The 18,776-nt window shown below is 35.0% G+C and overlaps 1 protein-coding gene across 1 annotated transcript in view; it reads right to left on the minus strand.

Annotated features, from left to right (window-relative positions):
- Positions 1-210: 210 nt before the first annotated feature.
- The window catches only part of SMC3 (structural maintenance of chromosomes 3), a 37,890-nt gene continuing 19,324 nt past the window's right edge, over positions 211-18,776 (minus strand). Inside the window, exons 14-29 of the mRNA XM_012771196.3 lie at positions 15,456-15,559; positions 15,168-15,267; positions 14,614-14,774; positions 14,149-14,290; positions 12,081-12,231; positions 10,130-10,282; positions 7,894-8,045; positions 5,956-6,114; positions 5,201-5,308; positions 4,593-4,701; positions 3,819-4,066; positions 3,521-3,733; positions 3,012-3,203; positions 2,675-2,852; positions 1,894-2,000; positions 211-623 (exon numbers count right to left, since the gene is read on the minus strand). Of these exons, the coding sequence (XP_012626650.1) occupies positions 552-623; positions 1,894-2,000; positions 2,675-2,852; positions 3,012-3,203; positions 3,521-3,733; positions 3,819-4,066; positions 4,593-4,701; positions 5,201-5,308; positions 5,956-6,114; positions 7,894-8,045; positions 10,130-10,282; positions 12,081-12,231; positions 14,149-14,290; positions 14,614-14,774; positions 15,168-15,267; positions 15,456-15,559 (2,349 nt within the window). The 3' untranslated portion in view covers positions 211-551. The remainder of the gene's footprint in view (positions 624-1,893; positions 2,001-2,674; positions 2,853-3,011; positions 3,204-3,520; positions 3,734-3,818; positions 4,067-4,592; positions 4,702-5,200; positions 5,309-5,955; positions 6,115-7,893; positions 8,046-10,129; positions 10,283-12,080; positions 12,232-14,148; positions 14,291-14,613; positions 14,775-15,167; positions 15,268-15,455; positions 15,560-18,776) is intronic.

Genomic DNA, 18,776 nt, shown 5'->3' on the forward strand with positions numbered 1-18,776 from the left:
ATAAATCAATGTTCCCACAGGGGCTGTTTTGTGTCCCCCTCCCCAAATTCACATGTTGAAGCCCTAATTCCCAGTAACTCAGATGTAGCTGTATTTGAAGACAGGATCTTTAAAAAGGTGATTAAGTCAAAATGGGGCCTTACATCCAATCTGATCGGTGTTCTCATTAGAAGAGACAATAACAAACAAAAAAAGACATAAAATACTAAATTAGTCACAAAACCAATTATTTAATTGAAGCTATAAAAAAAGAGGCAGTACAACTGATAAAATAATTAGGAAAGAATATTTAGCATGTTTCAAAAGATTTAAAACAGGAGCAGGACACTTTACAAAAAGCGCAGGAAATAAAATTCCTAAACTATAAGTAGAAATGTAACATTACAGGGTGTCTTATAAAATACAAAGACAGAAATATAAAAGGACTATGTATGCTATAAGTCTGAAAACTATGAATAATGACCAAATATTTAGGTTTAAATTTACAGTTTCTGGGTATGAGAATCATATTACTATACACATCTTCCAAACCAGTGGGCAGTATTTTCCACTTAACCATGGGTGGTATCATCTTCTACAAAGTCTTTGGCCATCTCTGCTGTGATCACATCAATATGACTAACCTGAAGAAGAATAAATGTTAAAAACAAAATCTGTTAAATCCTAAAGAAATATATAGTGTTTACATTGTATAGGGTAATATTAAAAATATATAGCTTATTACCTATATATTTTATATACTAAGCCAAATGATTCTGAAGCACCGACTGAGAACTTTATTTACAATTGTGTTTGTTCAATGTGTGGGTTTAAAAATACTCTGTATTTTAATGCTCTGAAGAGATATGTAGACAATTATGCCTAAACATTTAAACTATTTTTTTGTTCAGTTTCTATTACTTTGCTATTTCATCAAAGAATCCTAAGGCTAGCTCTGAAGTCCAGCCAAATATAAATGAATGTATGTAACTGTTAAAGATCACACATTAAAGTAGTCGCATAATGCCAATGAAAATAAAATCAATGGGCTGGGTGCGGTGGTTCAGGCCTGTAATCCTAGCACTCTGGGAGGCCGAGGTGGGAGGATCGCTCAAGGTCAGGGGTTCAAGACCAGCCTGAGCAAGAGTGAGACCCCCGTCTCTACTAAAAATAGAAAGAAATTAATCAGCCAACTGAAAATATATAGAAAAAATTAGCTGGGCATGGTGGCGCATGCCTGTAGTCCCAGCTACCTGGGAGGCTGAGGCAGAAGGATCACTTGAGCCCAGGAGTTTGCAGTTGCTGTGAGCTAAGCTGATGCCACGGCACTCTAGCCCAGGCAACAGAAGTGAGACTATGTTTCAAGAAAAGAAAATCAATGTAATGAATGCTGCACAAAAAAAAAAAAAAAAAAAAATCACTAAACTTAAGTATTTAAAGTTTTTTTACAAAGACATTATCATCAGATAAACAAGGACTAAGTTTTCTTTTACTATTTAAGTAAGATAAAACAAGAATCCAGCCGGCACGGTGGCTCACGCCTGTAATCCTAGCACTCTGGGAGGCCGAGGCAGGCGGATTGCTCAAGGTTGGCAGTTCAAAACCATCCTGAGCGAGACCCTGTCTCTACTAAAAATAGAAAGAAATTAATTGACCAACTAAAAATATATATACAAAAAAAAAAAAATTAGCCGGGCATGGTGGTGCATGCCTATAGTCCCAGCTACTTGGGAGGCTGAGGCAGGAGGATCGCTTGAGCCCAGGAGTTTGAGGTTGCTGTGAGCTACGCTAACGCCACGGCACTCACTCTAGCCAGGGCAACAAAAGTGAGACTCTGTCTCAAAAACAAACAAACAAACAAGAATCCAATAAATATAATGAAACACTAACAAACTTAATGTAAACTAAAATTACCTTATTTCTGAACTTTACACCATAAAACTTGTCAGCTGACTCAAGCAGTTCAGGCCTAAAAGTAGTTGTAATAAATTGAGCATGTACAGCAAGTTCCATAATCATATCTGTAAAAAGAAATAGTAATTTAGTAAGTTCTTGGCAGATCTTAAAATTGAAAAAGCAACTATCTTTACTCTTACCTAAAATTCAAAACTGTCAAAACAGCCTGTGATTTTTATTTTTCATACATACATCTGCAAAAATTACCAACTTAACTTCTTAGTTATCTTTAACCCTAATATCTTAAAGTTATAAAATATAAAGTTCTTACTTAATAAAGAGAAAGCAACTTCTAACAATGCATTAGTTAGGGCAAAGTAAGTTTTCTCACACAAAAAACAAACTTCCTTCTGTTACTCATTCCCCCAAAGACTTTTTTAACTTACCCAAGATCAGAATTAGATTCTTTAAATATAGAATCAGCCTTGTTTATGACAGGGACTAGTCTAACATTAAGAAAAACAAGTTTTAAAATGAGAAACTTTTGTATGAAAATTTAATTAGAGTAGGATTTTCAATTAACTCAAAGAATTACAGCTACTTCTCACATAATTAAACCTCATAAAGTAGTCTAATATTTAACTTTTAAAAACCTGCAAAAGAGAAGTGATTTTACTTACTGAATATATAACCTGTCTAGTCCCCTGCAATTCCTCAGGCAACAAAATACCACTATAGAAGAGGTAAGGTATAATCTTTAAGCAAGTTCTCATTGGTAAGTACAAAACCAAAACTGTACCTGATACGGCCTTTCTGTGCTGAGCATCCAGAGCCTGGTCAATCTCATCAAACAAGTAAAAAGGAGCTGGGTCACATTTCTGAATGGCAAAAATGAGAGCAAGGGCTACCAAGGATTTCTGCCCACCTGAAAGCTGCTGCATTTCTCTCATTTCACCTTGTTTTCCTGTAAATGATACCTAAGAAAATACACTATAAGTTAACAACCTAAAGGAGTAGAATCACCATCATCTCTTAAAATTAAATTGCAAATAATGTACCAATTTAGATTTGCTAAAGATTTTATAAATTCTACTTTGGTAATGTTCTGAGGAAAATGGAATGTAATGGTATTTTACCCTAATTCCAACTCCAGTGAACTGGTCAACTGAGGGGACACTGCTTTGTGACCCAGAACCCCTCTCACTTTCACCACTCCCTTCTCCTTCATCCTGAGACTGACTGCCCTCTACATCTCCTTTCTTCATCACCAAAGTAGCTTTGCCACCAGGTACTAACTTCTGGAATACTTCACTGAAGTTCTTGGAGACCTTAAAAAAAAAAAAAAAAAAAGGTCAATTCAAATATAAATTTTGCTTAAGTGGAATTATTCATATTACTGCTTAAAACAAAGACAAATATTTAAAAGCAACCAATTATTTTTTAATCTTAAGAACAAAAATAACGGATTGTATCCTCTTAAGAGCTGTGTAAAACACTTAAGTTACTGTATGTTACAACCTGTATGCTGGATTTGTTCATTAAGTTTTAGATCCACCTGTCAAGGGAGGGGGGAAGCTTTAAAATCTTCACAAACTGAGTAAGAGCTGAAGCTTTTGTCCTATGTGTATGTTAACTATAAACATACCTGTTTGAAAGTTAACTGAATAGCTTCATATTTTCGAAGTTCAAGTACATTCATTAGTTCCATGATTGATTTGTACCCCCTATCCAACTCTTCTTGTCGCTTTATTAACTTTTCTTTCTGCTCAGAGAAATTTACAAACTGATCTAAAGCTTTTTTGTTAACATGGCTGTATTTCTTTAATTCTGTGTTGCACTGTTCAAGTTTTCGAAACAACTATAAAGAGAAAAAAATATATAAATAAACTCACATACAGAGCAATTTACAATAAGACTTGGAATTTAAAATCACCAAGATTTACCTGTTTAAGGCTCAGTGTCTGGTACTTTTCAAATGCTTCCTGGGGAAGTGATCCAAGTTCTCGAATTTTCTTCATACATTCTTCTTTCTTCTTCAATAGCATGCCTTGTCGATTTGTCATCTTTTCCAGTTCTTTAGTATCATGATTTATAGCATCCATGTGTTCTTTTTCCATGTTTTTCCAGCGCTCCATACTCTTCTGAAGCTCCTTAATTCCAGCTTCTGTTTTATCAATGGAATTGTCCAAATCTAAGATAAGGAAAAAACAAAATTAGCTTGTAATATCTATTTTAAAGCCAGAGTGTTACATGAGCAAAGATTTTATTTTAATAGTCAGATCTACCAAAAGAGATAGGTCTTAGGTTTTGTCAGTGTTTCTTTATATTTTACTGTGAGAATTCATGAACTATTTAAGCCAGGACAAAATTAGGAGTGTATATGAGTCACTGAAGTGTATGTTTCATTACTTTATATTCATGTTCATTAAAAACTAAAAAATTATTTTCTTCTCAGCAACTAAGTGACAAGAGAAACTTGATTCAGGTACCTCATACTTCTGTCAATGAAATGAATAATCTATGGTGTCATAAAACTGTCATGAATATTTCAACAAAAGTTATAATTTATAGTCAATCTACTCCATTCACTATAAATTGTTTATGATGATGAAAAAAAATCTTTAGTACATGCTTTTGACTATATGGATATTTTATTTTTTAGTAAATAATTTTATAAAACAAGCCAAGTATCAAAAAAATTTTATATAAAAATTCACCTTCTGATCGTGCCATAGTATCTTTTACTCTTTTATTGATGGCTTCAAGTTCTGACGTTGTGGCAGTGAGAACAGTACCCCCTTCTGTCTCTCTCAATTCATTAAGTTCCTGCAACACAAAAGAACCTATGAGGATTAAACTGCAAAATACAAATTTTGTTAGCTTCGAAATGTAAAGACTGCCAATAGTTTCTATAGCTGTTATTATGCTTGAATAAACACTCAGGAAAACAAAAAATAAACATACTTCATATAATTGCGCATAAAGTATCCATAAGGCGGGGGAGTAATGATATAATTACTTGAAAATTTCTCAGCATCTGACTACTTCTAAGAAAACATTAACTGAACACCTAGAATGTACCAGGATAGCAATCATACAAAACAGGTACTACTATGCTTATTTTACATAAGAGGACACTGAGGGTCAGAAATATTAAATGACTTGTCCAAAGTCATACACTAGGTGGCAGTCCCAGAACTCCAACCCAAGGCTCATGGACATATTACTAGGCTTTTTGTCCTGAAAATTCATGCTTTTAATCAGAGCCTCTTAACCAATTTTAATAGGTTATGGTCACCAAACAACCCTAAAAAAAAGAACATACCTGTTCTACTTGGTCCAAGCGTTTTCTCAGATTCTCATTGAGATAAGTCTCTACTCGAGTAATAATACCTTCTAATTTAATTCTTTCATTTAGCAACTGTCTGTTTTCCTAGGATTAAGAAGAAAAATTAGGTCTACATGAGCATGCATATTTCACACACAGGAATGCTGTTCATCTGCTGTCTCGTCCATTACTTTTGCTCAAATGAGCTGAAAATAGACTTTTCTATTTTATACCCTTCCAAAAAGCCCCATACTTTCTTCATTTTCTCTTTTTTGCTTATCCATAATGCTAAATTTTTATGCCTGGTTATTTCTATAAAGTGCTGTCAAAAATAGTTTTCTTTTCCTACTTTTCATTTTTTGGACTCAGTGTTGTTTGCATATCTATGCATTAAAAAATCAAATACTAAAATGTTTACTCAAACATTATTAAATCTTTAAATCATTATTAAACAAACTCAATCTTACTAGTAATAGTAATACTGATAACTAAATAAGATAGGAGAAAATGAAGATTTCTTATATAATCCTAACATAGCCAGAATGGCATAGAAAAATTTATTCTTACGGATATTAAGTCCAAGTCTCGTTTTTATGTTTCTCAATGTTTTCTTTCACATTCTTTTGTTTTACTTTTTTTTTTTTAGTCCAGAACCTACAGATCTACTTTCACATTCTTTTATTTAGCAAAAAAGACACTTTTCATAACAGCCAATTATCAATGAAAATTTTTTTACTGCAAGTTATACTTGCCTGCTGAAGTTGACGAATTTCATCATTCAGTGCATCTACTCTCTTCTGATCTTCCAGACTAAGTTGAGAAAGCAAATCAGTTCCCAGTTCTGCTTTCAATGACTCTCTGGTGGACTCCATAGCATGCAAACTTGCCTCCAAACTTTGTAAGCTACGTTGCTATATGACAGATTATTCATTTATTATTAAAGGTATTAGTCATTGTATTTATTATAATAGTAAAATATATTATACTAATAGTAAAAAACTGGAAACAATTTGTATTTGATATTAGTAAGCTAAATAAATAATTATATCAACTCAAATATTAGGCACCCATTAAATTTGGCAACTAGGACTATGTAGCAACAAGAAAAATATTTATGATGCAATACTATGGAGGTTGTGGAACAGATCATATCCCATGATTAAACTAAAATCTTCATAAGGCATATTCATAAGACTAAAAAGTTGCAAGAAGCAAGGCAAGGTGGCTCATGCCGGTAATCTTATTAGTACTTTGGGAGGCCAAGGTGGAAGGATCACTTGAGACCATGAGTTTGAGACCAGACTGAATAAGAGTGAGACCTCGTCTCTACAAAAAAATAGAAAAATTAGCAGGGTGTGGTAGAGTCCACTTGTAGTCCCACCTACTCAGGAGGCTGAGGCAGGAGGATCACCTGAACCCAGGAGCTTGACGATGCAATGAGCCATGATAATGCCACTGCACTCTAGCCCAGGTGACAGAGCAAGACTCTGTCTCCCTACCTCCGGCAAAAAAAAAAAGTTGCCAGAATGTACTGGGATGGTACAATTCTGGACCTTTTATTTTTCATCTCTTTATTGTTTTAGTCCTATTGATAGTATTAATACTATTGATGTAGTGATGTAAGATGTAAAAGATTTGCCAAACTGCTTCAAGTTCATGAGACAAATAATATCACATATAAGTTTGCCTTCTAGGCTGGGCGTGGTGGCTCATGCCTATAATCCTAGCACTCTGGGAGGCCGAGGTGGGTGGATCGCTCGAGGTCAGGAGTTCGAAACCAGCCTGAGTGAGACCCCTACTAAAAATAGAAAGAAATTAATTGGCCAACTAAAAATATATATAGAAAAAATTAGCCGAGCATGGTGGCGCATGCCTGTAGTCCCAGCTACTCGGGAGGCTGAGGCTGAGGCAGAGGATTGCGTGAGCCCAGGAGTTTGAAGTTACTGCAAGCTAGGCTGACGCCATGGCACTCACTCTAGCCTGGGCACAAAGTGAAACTCTGTCTCAAAAAAAAAAAAAAAAAAAAAGTTTGCCTTCTACTCATTTTAATACAATCTGGACAAAATGCAATCCACTATTCAACTAATTCCAGAGTGCTTCCAGACAGAAAAGCTACTGACAAATTAAATACTGATGGTCAGACAATACTACTGTGCCATATCTCAAAATTCCTATTTATCCAATGAAGGTGAAAAATTTGAATGCAGCCAATAGGAGACTCTGGGTATCCCTGGATGTGAGTATAGATGTAGATATCCAAAAGTACAAGTACCAACAAAAATGGAACATATAAAATTCAAAGATAACCCATGTAGGCCAGGCGTGGTGGCTCACACCTGTAATCCTAGTACTCTGGGAGACTGAGGCAGGAGGATTGCTTGAGCTCAGGAGTTCAAGACCAGCCAGAGCAAAAGTGAGACCCTGTCTCTACTATAAATAGAAAGAAGTTAGCCAAACAACTAAAAATAGAAAAAATTAGGAGGGCACAGTAGTGTGTGCCTGTTGTCCCAGCTACCTGGGAGGCTGAGGCAGGAGGATCGCTTGAGCCCAGGAGTTTGAAGTTGCTGTGAGCTAGACTGACACCATGGCACTCTAGCCAGGGCAAGAGAGTGAGACTCTGTCTCAAAAAAAAAAGATAACCCATATAACATATGATCCACCCAATCAATCTATAAGACATACTTACGAACCTTAGGCATAAAGGTTTTCTCTGACTGCTGCCTCTTCTCTTTTAGCATTTTCATTTCTGATAATATGCTATCTCTGGATGCTTTAAATTTCCGTTGCTGGGTCTCTATCTGTTGCATTTGGTTCATCAACTGATCAATTTCATTATTAATCCATATACAAGGCTAAGGAAAACTCTCTCCAGGTTGCAAATATTATCACATATTCAAAAATTCTCTTCAGTTCTTTATTAACACCACATATCCCCTTTTCTTCATCTCTAAATAAGTTATGTCCTCACATTTATGGACCCTAACAATGCTGAACTATACTATCCTAAACATGCTCAACCATAAAAGAAGCTTAAAACATTTTACCCCCACCATTCACTCTCAAAATAACATGTGTACTATTTTACTAGCTGCTAAACAAACAAAAAAATTATTTGAAAACCCTAAAGGAAGCTAAGTAAAAACTAACTATATTTCTTAAAATATCTTTTCATTCAACAAGTATTTACTGTCTTATCTATTATGCTTAAGGCATTATGGTACTTTAGGAAGTTATGCATGAAAAGTGGGTCTTCCCCAATGTGGAAGAATAATTCAACTAGCTGGATTATCAAATACAGGAAGATAGCTGGTATATGCTGTCAACATCCTTTTTTCTTAGTAATTCCCCATATTTCCCTTGTTCGAACATCTTGTCAAATTTAGGCAGTTCTCCAAGTGTGAAATGCAGACCTGGGCAAGGTCAAAGCTAAGATGCTTGCCTTTTTCTCTTTGCTGTTGTTGGCACTGATGACACAGAAGCTATAAACTTGCAGTTAAAAAAAAAACAAAAACCTGGCCGGCGCGGTGGCTCACGCCTATAATCCTAGCACTCTGGGAGGCCGAGGTGGGCGGATTGCTCAAGGTCAGGAGTTCAAAACCAGCCTAAGCAAGAGCAAGACCCCGTCTCTACTATAAATAGAAAGAAATTAATTGGCCAACTAATATATAGAGAAAAAATTAGCCGGGCATGGTGGCGTATGCCTGTAGTCCCAGCTACTCGGGAGGCTGAGGCAGCAGGATCACTTGAGCCCAGGAGTCTCAGGTTGCTGTGAGCTAGGCTGATGCCACGGCACTCACTTTAGCCTGGGCAAAAAGTGAGACTCTGTCTCAAAAAAAAAAAAAAAAAAAAAAACAACCAGCCAGCTTAAGAATGTCCTTGAAGCAGTAAAAATCATTAACCTTATTTTTTCTTAAGGCTAAAGTACCTGTATTTTAACATTGTATGACAAAATGGCAAGCAAAAAGTATTATACTTCTGCCTTACATCAAAGCATTATGGGTGTTCTAAGAAAATGCACATGCATGACTGTTGCAGTTAAGAGCTGAACTAGCTACTCTTCATGCAATATCATTTTTGCGTGAAAGAACAACTATGTTTACTCAGACTTGAATTTTTGATAGCCATTTCCTCTATTAACACTAAATCTGCACCAAATAATTTCAAGATAATAAAATGTGGTGGGCATAGTGCCTCCCACCAGTAATCCTAGCACTTTGGGAGGCTAAGGCAGGAAAACTACTTGAGGACAGAAGTTGGAGATCAGCCTGAGCATGGGCAAGACCCCATCTCCACAAAAAAATAGAAAAATTAGCCAGGTGTGGTGGTACATGCCTTTAGTCCCAGCTACTCGGGGGACTGAAGCAGGAGGATCATTTTAGCCCAGGAGTTTGAGATTGCAGTGAGCTATGACACCACTATTCTCTAGCCCAGGCGACAAAGCCAGACTCTGTCTCACCAAAAGTAGTAAAATCTAATGGATATTTTCCAATCCTTACATATTTGACTTCTGTACTGTATGTGGCATTACTCATACTCCCACCCTCTCTTTGTTCCAACACTATCCAGGTTTTCCTTTTACAATTCACTGACCAATCCTTCTTAGTTTTCCTTTCTTTGCCCAATAATCTTTAATTTTGGTGTTTCTTGAGTTCTCTTTCAAAAGTGACTCACTGGTATTAGCTATTCATAGTTAAGCAAAGAATCAATATTAAAATACCTTTTAGCCTTTCCCCTCAGTCTTCAGAAATTAAACAGACAAACATAAGCTCCTGTGCTTAAATAAAAATCAAAGTGAAAGGCATGGAATTTTTTCTTCTACTGTATATATGAAAAAAACACACCCAACACACAAAAGATTATACACTGCAATCAAAATACAGTTCTTTCGCTACAGTATCCATCATTAAGCACAAAATAAAAAGATATTTTCAATATTTCTGCGTAGGTTTTCATTGAGCTTTGCTTCAAGCTCACCTAATTCTTCTTCTGCTTTTCTAACATCTTTTTGTAATTCAAGTCGAGACTTCCTTGTATCATAATAGCCTCCAGTTAGAGCACCCCGATGACTGACTTGGTCACCTATAAATAAAACATAAGGTAATAATTCCATGTAACAACTTCTTTATTCAATGATGAATTTACTTATATTAAAAAACTAATCTAAAGGTTTTAAATGTATAATGAGAATTAAAAAGTTAAGTATTTAAGTCACCCTGAAAAAATTTCTTTCCAATGCTAAAATTTGTAGTTTTAAAAAAATGTATCTTCCAGGTAACCCTGAATATCTGCCAGAAAGCAAGGAAGTGCTGAAGGCTAATGAGAAGACGACGACACAGGACCTAGCCTAGAATTCCCACTGCCCATATTTGGGAAAACTCGAGCATCAAAAATAATGACAATGTGATAACACACTGAATTTTAAAAAGGAATCCATGAATCATAGTGATACTTTTTTAAAAAATGAAAGAGAGGGCTTTTCATTACAGAAGAGTGACTGCTAATAAATGTAGACACAATGACAGAATTTAAGAATCATCATTCTGAAACCCCCACTGCAATAACTGATTCAGGCAAGGTCAATAAAAAAATGCTAAAACAACTGATAAAAAAGTTGTTAGGGAACCTGATATTCACATAGTCTTAATAATCCCACATATCACTTATTAATTATAAAGGGAAAAGGCACTTTTACAACTGAGATCTACTAGTGATCCAACAGCATCACTAACGATGGCACACATTACATGAAGAAGTTAAGTATGCATCACTCATGCAGCATTCAGGCCACGAATGCTTACCCTGAATCCAATGATGAGGAAGCAACAAGACAAATGTAGACTTTCTATAAGAAAGTCCATTTCACTGGGGGGAGCAGGTTAGGAGGAGAGGGGAGAGACACAAAAGGAACTGTCCTATATCTAAAGAATCTAAGAAGACACTGCATACATCCCTGATTGGATCCTAGATAGAAAAATATTTTGGAACAATTGAGAAAATTTAAATGTGGATACTTTTAAGATACTATTTGGTTAATGTTAAGTTACTTTGGTGTAACAATGAAACTGTAGTTATACAAGAAACTGACCTTGTCAATTTCTCCCATTCTAAGGAGATGCATGCTTAAATTTTACACATGATATTTTACAATTTATTCTCAGATGCTGAGTTCAACAACCAACAACAAAATGTACATATATACAGATAAAGCTGGGGGCTGGAGTTTGACCTTCTTTCTTCAACAAACAAATCATAAAGAGAAGGAATAAACAAAAAATGAGGACGGGTGAACCTATATACTGGGAGTTCTTAACCTGGATCCCACAGATAATATTCAAGAAATTGGCCAGGTGCGGTGACTCACACCTGTAATCCTAGCACTCTGGGTGGCCAAGGTGGGTGGACTGCTCAAGGTCAGGAGTTCGAACCAGCCTGAGCAAGAGCGAGATCCCGTCTCTACTAAAAGAATAGAAAGAAATTAATTGGCCAACTAATATATATAGAAAAAATTAGCTGGGCATGGTGGCGCATGCCTGTAGTCCCAGCTACTCAGGAGGCTGAGGCAGAAGGTTTGCTTGAGATCAGGAGTTCAAGCTTGCTGTGAGCTAGGCTGATGCCACGGCACTCTAGCCTAGCCAACAGAGTTGAGACTGTCTCAAAAAAAAAAAAAAAAAAAAGAGAGAGGTCTATGACTTGAGTGGGAAAAAATTTACATCTTTATTTTTACTAACCTCAAAAAGAAATTTAGCATTTCTTTCTATAATGAATAGGACTCATCAGATATGCATACAGCTCAAGTGACATATTACACAGCTTATTATACATGTTAAATGATTTATTAAAATTTATTTGGTCAAAGCTAAGAATTATTATTACAAACCTTCCAGAGTAATGCAGTCCATAGTGAAAGCACGGGCCAGCTGTGTTGAAACTTCCATGCTACGACAAATAAGTGTCTTGCCAAACACATGTTTGAAAGCTTTATCAAATCTGGGATTGTACCTCAGCTTACTGATCATAGGAATAGCATCCTAAAAATATTTTGTCAGTAAGCAAAAACATCACAAGTTAATTAAAAATTATTAGCAGAATTATAAATTATATCTTTAAGAAATACAAATAAACACAAATACCATTATATTTCAAAATTACTGGTTTTTATACTGAAGAAGTTAGAAGAATCATTCTACTGAAATACCCTGGAAATTTTGTTCACATTATCATTAAGATTTTCAAATAGTACAGCATATGCTAAAGAGTTTAGTGGCTCTGAAGCCAGACTACCTAAGTTCAAAATCCTGGTTCCACCACTCATCATGGGCTCTGGACAAGTTGCTTAACTTCTCTACATAATGGTTACTTTATCTACAAAATTACAATAACAACAGAACCGTCCTTCTAAAATTGTGAGGACTAAATGAGCTGATATATGTGAAATACTTAGGATAGTATAATATCGCTCACACAGAAGAGCTAAATAAATGTAAATAGTATTTCCCCCAAATGTTTTTATATATTATATAGCTAAATTAGATATTCAGAAAAATTTTTTCAGATACAATTTACTTTCATTTTTCCTCTCTCCTAAGCTGTTAGGATAGGATTTTTAGAATTTTTAAAATTATGAAATATATCCTATACACAGAAAAATGCAATAAACAGGTTAAGCTTAATAGAAAGAATACCAATATAATCACTACATAGCACAAGAGACAGAACACCGACATAAGTGTGCTCCATTCCTAATCACACAGTGGTTATATACAGTGCTGGAGGTGACTACTAATTGTGATTCTGTGCTAAGAACACTTCCTTGGACTTCTTTCTAGTTCTATCATTTTAGTTCTGTTATGTAGTATACTTGAAACCAAGCTACATGCATTCTTTTGTGTCTTGTTTCATTCATACATTGTGATATTCAATTTTTCCTCCCCAAAATTTCAAAGGTAATTTGCAGATCTGAAAACAGAAAAAACTGGACCCTTCAGTAGCTTGTAAAATTAATGTTCCACTTAAATTATTGATCCTCCTCATAGGGTTTCAGCTTTAACATTAGAGGATGGTAAAAACAGTTGCTACTACCATCAATATTCCGAAGTAACTCAGAGCAATTACAACATTTCTTTAGGAAGGGTGTCTGAAGAACATTTTTTTTTTTTTTTTTTGAGACAGAGTCTCACTTTGTTGCCCAGGCTAGAGTGAGTGCCGTGGCATCAGCCTGGCTCACAGCAACCTCAATCTCCGGGGCTCAGCGATCCTACTGCCTCAGCCTCCCGAGTAGCTGGGACTACAGGCATGCGCCACCATGCCCGGCTAATTTTTTGTATATATATTTTTAGTTGGTCAATTAATTTATTTCTATTTTTTTTGGTAGAGACGGGGTCTCGCTCAGGCTGGTTTCGAACTCCTGACCTTGAGCAATCCGCCCGCCTCGGCCTCCCAAAGTGCTAGGATTACAGGCGTGAGCCACCGCGCCCGGCCTGAAGAACATTTTTAATCCATCTAAAATATACTAGCTAGTAACAAAAGCAATGCTATGCTTTCAGTCTGTCATTTTGCCAGCCATTTTTCATTTAATTTACAAACTATTTTAAAAGTATATCCAGAAAACTTTAAAACATTCACTTCATATGATAGTTCCTCAGGGATTCTTCTCCAACTCCCTAACCTTAATTTTGTCACACACAGAAATGCTCTCAAAATATCCTATCCTTATACATTTTAACAGTTTACACCTTTGCAATGATTTGTTTTATGTCTTGGCTTGACTCTTGTCTCCCTCCTCAACCCCACTCAGCACTAACTATGCTCCATCGGAAGAAAGGCATGTTTATCTTATAGATCAGAAAATCCCAGCATACAGTGCCTGGGCACTAGCAGATGTTAAATAATCTATATAATAAAAAGTTAACTTAATGAAAGAGAGACCTTAACACATGTTGACTCACATTGGTTTCAGGATAGGCAGTATCCCTGACATCTAACTTGTTAAGAGGCAGAAAAGTGACTTCTCCAGGAAGATTCATTTTATTAAACTCCATTAAAATCTTCGTGCTAACTTCATCTGAATCAACAATGTGATAAAATAACCTACATATAAACAGTAAAACACACCTTCGTTAGACTTTAAAGTGTTATAAACATTTAAGCATCAAATAATTCACTTTTTTCTATACAACCCAATTGTATTAGGGGGGAAAAAAGACTACTCAGAAAATTCCAATGATGGCAAGGAAAAAATCCAAAGAGGATAAGTCCTAGTTTCTATAATTAGGAACAAATACTTAGCGTCTACTTCTTTAATGAGATAGTTAAATAAGGAATCAAGGATATAAGAAGATAATGGAAGACATATTCTACTAAAAGTACAGAGAGTTGTTTCTTAGGTTATTCTCAGTCCTTCTTTCCTTCACCTGTTTCCAGCAGTGACTTCCACACACGTGTAGAAAGCTGGCTCACATTCAAAGTTATTCATTACAATGCCATGATAACCATTTTGAACATGCTGATTTATTCCTTTCCGACGAAAGTGGTCTAGCACTTTGTTTATGCTGTCTATTCCGTTTAGAATGGCCTGTAAATTGTTTGAATTGAAAGTATTAAAATAATATCACCAATGACACTCCTGCTAAGAAATATTTTAAAATATATTAGAGATTAAACATCCTTCCCAACAAACACATCACCTCCTTGAAATATGGCAAACTACATGTAACACCTTATATCATAGGTTCTGTTCTATGACACTAGTGTTAAAAATCAAAAGAGCTATCATTAATAGCATAGGTGGTCATAAGGCTGCTTATATAATCGCTATTGTTTCATATTTATAGAGGATAAGTGATTTGGACTATACTCTCCTATTTATTACCTGAAACCAATGACCTACAGCTTGAAAGCTAATACATTTTTGTGTTATGACTGTTTTAATAACTGCATACAGATGTAATGAAAAGAACCTGCCCACCTTTCCTGTTGCCGCTCTAAGAAGTTGCTGCTTCTTTTCAAGATCTTCTCTTTTAGCAGCAAGTGCTTGCTGTTCTGCATTTTCCTCTCTCCACAAGTAACTAATCAATAAAAGTTAGACTGTCTTTAACTTTAAACACGTAAGAAAAAGCAGTAACAGTACACAATTTAGAATAAATACTGAAAACAAACTTGAACAATTTGTAACTTAAATATAACAGCCAGTAATTAACATACTCAAAAAGTTACGGCAAAAAAAATATTAAGGCATATTTTACTCTATACGAACTTTCTTTCACTTTGCAATTCATCTTTCTTATTTTTCACTTCGTAATATTTTCTGTCCAGTTCTTCTACTCGAGCTTTGACTTCATTAAGATCTTGGTCCAGTTTCTATGGAAATAAAAACAATTCAAACTTAAGATTCAACTTCATCAAACTTATCAGTAGTTGTAAAAGGATGGGGGAGACGGGACCAAAAGGTAAATGAGGGAGGAATTACCAAGGGGAATGGGAAACATTTCTGGGTGATAAACATGTTCATTATTTTAACCGTGGAGATGGTTTTGCAGGTGTACATGTCTGTCAGAACTCATCAAATGATACACTTTCAATATATGTAATTTATTGCATGTCAATTATACCTCAATGAAGCTGTTAAAAACTCTAATTTCAATTTTTAAACATCTTTAGGCAAAAAAAAAGCATATCATCCTGAAAACACAAACCATAAAATGAAATACTCTATAATATACTGCTAAAATATTTTGTTAATTACTATCTAAACCTTACTATTTCTACAATATACACACCAGGATTTTAAAAGACAAAAATACATTCACAAAATCTCAAAATACTGCAATGCATACTTTTCATACTGCCCCCTCTACACACACAAAACAGAAAACAGTGCCCGGCACTCACTATTCTAAGAGCTGGGGAACCATCAAGTAAACCAAACAAAAATCCTTGCCTTGGTAGAGAGCAATAAAATAAGCAAGATAAATCTGAAGATCAACCAGCTTTTTTGAGGGGGGTACTTCAAATTGTGCTTCATGAGATATTAATAATTACATTGTCTGTGTATAACCATTTATTAAGCAAATATCAAAGTAATTACAAATACTCCCACAGAGTACTAAAAGGCATTAGTTTTTAGTAGTAATGTGACAAAAGCACAGATAACTACATAATATTCTTTATCTTATGCTGTCAACTCATTAGGGCAATGTGAATCTTATGCTTACCAGCTTCTGTTCAATTAAAGCCTCTGCCAAAGAATGAGTGGTACAATATGGGCACAAGTGACCATAAATCAAACCAGTCAATTTACCCATTTATGAGGATTTCTAATGTCAATAAAATTAAATGGAACTAAAGATTATAATACACTAAGTCTGGAATATATACAAAATTCTTACATAATTAAATTTATCATGATTTCTATCCTTGCATCAGATGAAAAAGAATGAAAATATTTTGCTGAAATTTTTGTTAACTGATTTATAAAACCTTGGATAATTAGAATGACTCACAACATCTTGAATAATTAAACTCTTTCATACTACACAAGAGGAATATGGGATTCAGTGGTAACTAAAACCATAAAAGAGTAAACAAATCCCCTTTGTAAAATTCAACTTTTCAGCAGCAATGACTTAATTCATCCCCAGGCTATCTGATTACATGCTAGAAGAGTGTAGACCTTGAAGAGTCTGCTTTCTAAATTAATGTTTCATCTTTATAGGCTTAACCAATTCAAAAACTACTGTGTAAATAATTAGCACCAGAGCTTACAGTATTTCTAAAATTCCACATTCTCTTTTTTTCAGGTATATCTGAATATTAATGGTTCCATTTCTAAGACCATGATGATATTCAGAACCAGTAATAAAATAAGCTACGTATATTAAATTCTGAAATAATGTGTTTTACAGACTTTACTGAGCAAAGTACTTGTTTTTACAGCCTAAAAATAAATAAATAAAACATTATAGTTTATATTGGAACTTCTATCTTCTCTTCTCTGTGGCAGTTGCTGAGGTCAAGATTTCTCTAATGTTAGTTAGAAAAGTCTAAAAACTTAGTTTGGTAAGCATCTTGGATATGTATTATATAAATGAAACAAAATAAAGCATAATAAACCATCAAAAAGGTATTTCATTTTTTGTACTGCAGGTGTTACAAATACACTGTGGAAAAATTAATTTAGGATTATACCAAGAAATAAAAGGCTGGTTTACATAATATAACCAGGGCTATAAAATCACCTGTATCCAGAATAAAGGCAAAGACTTCATCTTGACAAGTGGTCATTTTGAGAACCAAAGCTGTAGCTAAAATATTGGAGCTTAAGAATGAATAGGCTGGGCGTGGTGGCTCACGCCTGTAATCCTAGCACTCTGGGAGGCCAAGGCGGGCAGATAGCTCAAGGTCAGGAGTATTCAGTTTGAAACCAGCCTGAGCAAGAGTAAGACCCTGTCTCTACTAAAAATAGAAAGAAGTTAATTGGCCAACTAAAAATATATAGAAAAACTTAGCTGCGCATGGTGGCACATGCCTGTAGTCCTGGTACTCAGGAGGCTGAGGCAAGAAGATTGCCTAGGCCCAGGAGTTTGAGGTTGCTGTGAGCTAGCTAGGCTGACACAATGGCACTCTAGCCTGGGCAACAGAGTGAGACTCTGTCTCAAAAAAAAAGAAAGAATGAATAAATCCTCTCAATGGAAGATCTTAGTTTATCACCAGCCTCTTTCAAAAGGGGCATCTGCTTAGGTTGGTGGTTCCGTGAACTCTAGATAAAACTCATTTTGTTTAAAGAAAGGACATGTAGCCACAGTTCAAACTATACTAACCAATTTCCAAATAACTGACTCCCTGGATTAACCAGCATTCTCCACTACCTCTATAAAACATCCTGACTGAAGCCCACAGCAAAACCAATTTCAAAACCAATAAGCTACTATCTATTACTCGCATTCATCATATTCTACCAGTTGAGTTATTTATGCTTACACAGATAGCTGTGTTTGCTCTCTGTTTTTGTTTTGGCTATGTAATTATATTAAATAAAGTGAGACTATGACTACAAAGAGTTGTTTTTTAAAAACATGTGAATACATTCAAAGGTGAGTCACTAAAAATTGAATTAAATGGGCAAATCAACTATAAGATTCTGGGTAAATAATTAATATATAAATTTATATGTACTTTATAACAAAATTTAAAATGTCAAGTCACAAAAAAATCAAAGAAAGACTTGGAGAACTGGTCCAGATTAGAGCAGCTAAAAGAAACATGACAACTAAAAGCAACATACGCTAGATAGAATCCTGGATCCTGTTCTCATCCAATTTTAATGAGAAATGTGTTTATACCTGCAATTATGTAAGAAAGTCCCTTGAAAACTCTTATCACTCATACTAAAAAAAAATCTTAGGCTTTACATCAAAAGATTGATACATGAATGTATATTTATTTAAAATAAAATGCTTAAGATATATATACAAATGTTTGTGTATATATACACGTATACATATATACTGTATGTATTTTAAGATCTTATGCTATTGAGTTTTTGATTAACTAATCAATAACCAACTGGTACAGATCT

The sequence above is a fragment of the Microcebus murinus genome, chromosome 14 (genome assembly GCF_040939455.1).
Source record: "Microcebus murinus isolate Inina chromosome 14, M.murinus_Inina_mat1.0, whole genome shotgun sequence".
Classification (NCBI taxonomy): Eukaryota; Metazoa; Chordata; class Mammalia; order Primates; family Cheirogaleidae; genus Microcebus; species Microcebus murinus.